This window comes from Panicum hallii, chromosome 6 (genome assembly GCF_002211085.1).
Source record: "Panicum hallii strain FIL2 chromosome 6, PHallii_v3.1, whole genome shotgun sequence".
NCBI lineage: Eukaryota > Viridiplantae > Streptophyta > Magnoliopsida > Poales > Poaceae > Panicum > Panicum hallii.
Genome location: NC_038047.1, coordinates 35741282 through 35744157, shown reverse-complemented (window position 1 = coordinate 35744157; position 2876 = coordinate 35741282). Strand labels below are relative to the sequence as shown.

At 58.5% G+C, this 2876-nt stretch overlaps 1 protein-coding gene across 1 annotated transcript; it reads right to left on the bottom strand.

Annotated features, from left to right (window-relative positions):
• Nucleotides 1–1374: 1374 nt before the first annotated feature.
• On the bottom strand, nucleotides 1375–2619 carry LOC112896465. The gene has a single exon (XM_025964437.1). The coding sequence runs from the start codon at nucleotides 2617–2619 to the stop codon at nucleotides 1375–1377; it is 1245 nt and encodes a 414-aa protein (XP_025820222.1).
• Nucleotides 2620–2876: the final 257 nt, after the last annotated feature.

Sequence of the window (2876 nt, the reverse complement as noted above, 5' to 3'; positions counted from 1 at the left end):
TGGAACTTCCATGTAACTCTGTCCCCCCTAAACTATATAAGGGCAGATAGGGATCCTCTCCAAATAGGAGATCACCCGATCATCACCTAAGACAATACAAACCACACAGGACGTAGGGTATTATGCCCTGGGCGGTCCAAACCCGTCTAAAGTTTGTATTCCTTGCACCTTCAAGTTTCTAATCTTGGCGACACTCTACCTACAAACTCACCATCTCGGGGATATCCCTCTGCGGGCGTAATGGTAAAACACCGACAGGTATTGTGGCAGTTCCCAAGCATGGATGGATCGCGAGGAGTCCTCCACCAGGGTGTTGTGCGCGAAGGATGGATCACCACAATCAGTCAGGGTCTTTGCACGTGCATCGACGGCGACGAGGTGACTTCCGTGCCATATGTAGATGATGTTGGCGTGGTGTGGGCGGACCAATGCGACCACCGGCAGATCCACCATCAGCTGTCTTGCTGTAGGAGCTGAGATTTCAGACAACCTCATGGTGTAGTCGGGCTTGGGCATCCAATGGTACTCACCATCGGCGCCATGCACCAGCGTCCAGAGCATAAGAGCTCCCTCGCCTCCCAGCATGTAATTCTGCAGAAACATGATGTTTCCATTGCAAACTTGGACACAGTGGGTCTTGTGGAGGTCGTGGCATCTGGTGATTCTGGACAGGGAGGCGCAGCCCGGGGGAAGGTCCATGAAGCGAAGGAGTTTGCAACCGGAAAAAGGTCATCGCAAATGTAGAAACCCTGGTTGAGGTCGAACCAGCCGATGGAGCCGCCGAAGATGACGACCCCGTCGTTGCCCCAGATTCTGTCTCGCGGTATGCAGTCGAGCTCCTCATGGATCCAAGCTTTGGACTTGGGCGCGCGGTACAAGAGGGTGACCTTGTCAGAGTCGACGACAGGAAGGTCCAGAGACGCGACGATGAGCTTGCCGCGGGTGGCGCCCTCTCCTGGGGCACAAGGCCGACGCTTTCGGCATGGCCCGGGCCGAGGTAGATGGAGGCGGACCCAGTGAATAAGTAAACTTTAGTTAGCTATGAAGTATTCATTACTTAGCTAATTGATTAACCACGTTCTGTCACCTTGTGATAAAATGAAAGAGGCAAAGATTCAGAATGCATTATTCTCTTTACCTTCAAGATAATTACATTACCAAATCCTCACTGTCCCACACCACATTATTTATAAAGGATTATTAGCAAAATTCTAACCTGCTTCAATGTTCTTGCGCTCATAATTCTTAAACGAGACGGTGGATCTCCCGTTGACAAAAATGCAATAATCCTAATTTCTACATCCTCTCAGGAAAAAAAATTATTCGTACATGCATTGGCGTCGTCGATGCATGCGAATAATGGATGGTTCATCATCAGAACGAAGAAAAGCCTAACCCTAGTCTGCAATGCGACAAATCAGCTGCCATTTGTGCTGCTCCGTCACCTGCTGCGATGTTGTTTGCATCCTCCTCCTGTAGGTCGACATTGACGTCGAGGTTGGCGTTCACATCCACCGCCTTGATGTCAACGCCAATGCCGGCGTTCACGTCTACCGCCTTGACGTCAACACCGGCGTTCACGTCCACCGGCTGCAGCTCCTGCCGCATGTCGAACGCGTCGACGAGCGCCGCCGCCTTTATCTCGTAGTCCTCGTGGTCAATCTGGCAGTTCATGTCGAGGTGGTGCTGCTGCTGCCCGATCTCCTCTGGCCCCGCCGTGGACAGGTCCACCTTCTCGGCGGCGCAGGTATCGTCGAAGTCGAATTGCTGCATGTTGTCGAGGTTTATGTCGATGGTCGGCTTGCTGCTGGCATCGTCGCTGGCGGTGGCTTCGTAATAGAAGTAGTCGAAGAGCTGCTGCTGCTGCTGCTGCTCGCCGTGATCGTGCGGGCTGTCGCCGTGATCGTGGTGGTGGACGTGATCGGTTTGAAGGATCGCGGCGTCAGGTTCGTGGTTTGCGTAGAGCGCGTCGACGACCTCCTGCTCGGCGTTGAGGAGGAGCGGCTGGTTGGAGGACGTGACGTCGAGGTCGGCCATGCCGCCTTCCTGCGGCGGGATGGCGGTGGCCGCGGCGGCGGCCTGGCGGCAGAGCGCGAGGTGGTGGAGGACGGCGGTGAGCTCGGCCGTCTCGAGCTCGAGCTGGCGCTCGAGGCTGAGGATGAAGCGGTAGCAGCCGCCGACGGGGTCCTGCGCGCGCATGTCGGACTGGTAGATGAGCGTGCTCATGGCGTCGGCGCAGAGGTCCGGCCGGAGGCGCTTGAGCGTCTTGAGGATATTGCTGACCCCGAAGAGGCGGTGCGCGTTGAGGAAGCGGCGCTGCTGGTCGGCGGGGAAGTAGGGCGCGAGCGGGCAGTCTGGGTTGCACTTGCGCCGCTGGTACTTGCACGCCGCGCACGCCTGGTTCGTGCCCCCGCTGCCGCTGCCGCCGCCAGCGCCGGCGCCGGTGTTGCTGCTGCCTCGAGGGGAGCTGCTCCTGCTCGCCGAATGCGGGGAGCGCGCGCTGCTGGGGCTGTGGTGCGAGGAGGGCGATGTGATCGTGGAGGCCCCGGTGGTGCTGGTGGTAATATGAAGGCGCGGGGGTTGGGAGGCGGCCGGGGCGGGGGCAGCGGAGGAGGTCATATTGTCTCGCCGCGCCCGCTCGCGCAGGTGGCGGCAATGGCGACCGTCGTGCTAGCGCACCGAGGTCGGGGGCGTCGGTGGAGGGCTGGCCCCGGCGCCGTCGTAGGAATAGGAGAGGCCCCGCGGGCTGTCCGCGGCCATTAATTAGCTCCCGCTTGCTTCGCGATGCCTATTAAAAGACTGGGATCCATGCGTGAGCTCGCGGACGGGTGGCGTCGTCGAGAGAGGGAGTTGGATGGATGCGGTGCAGGATGGCC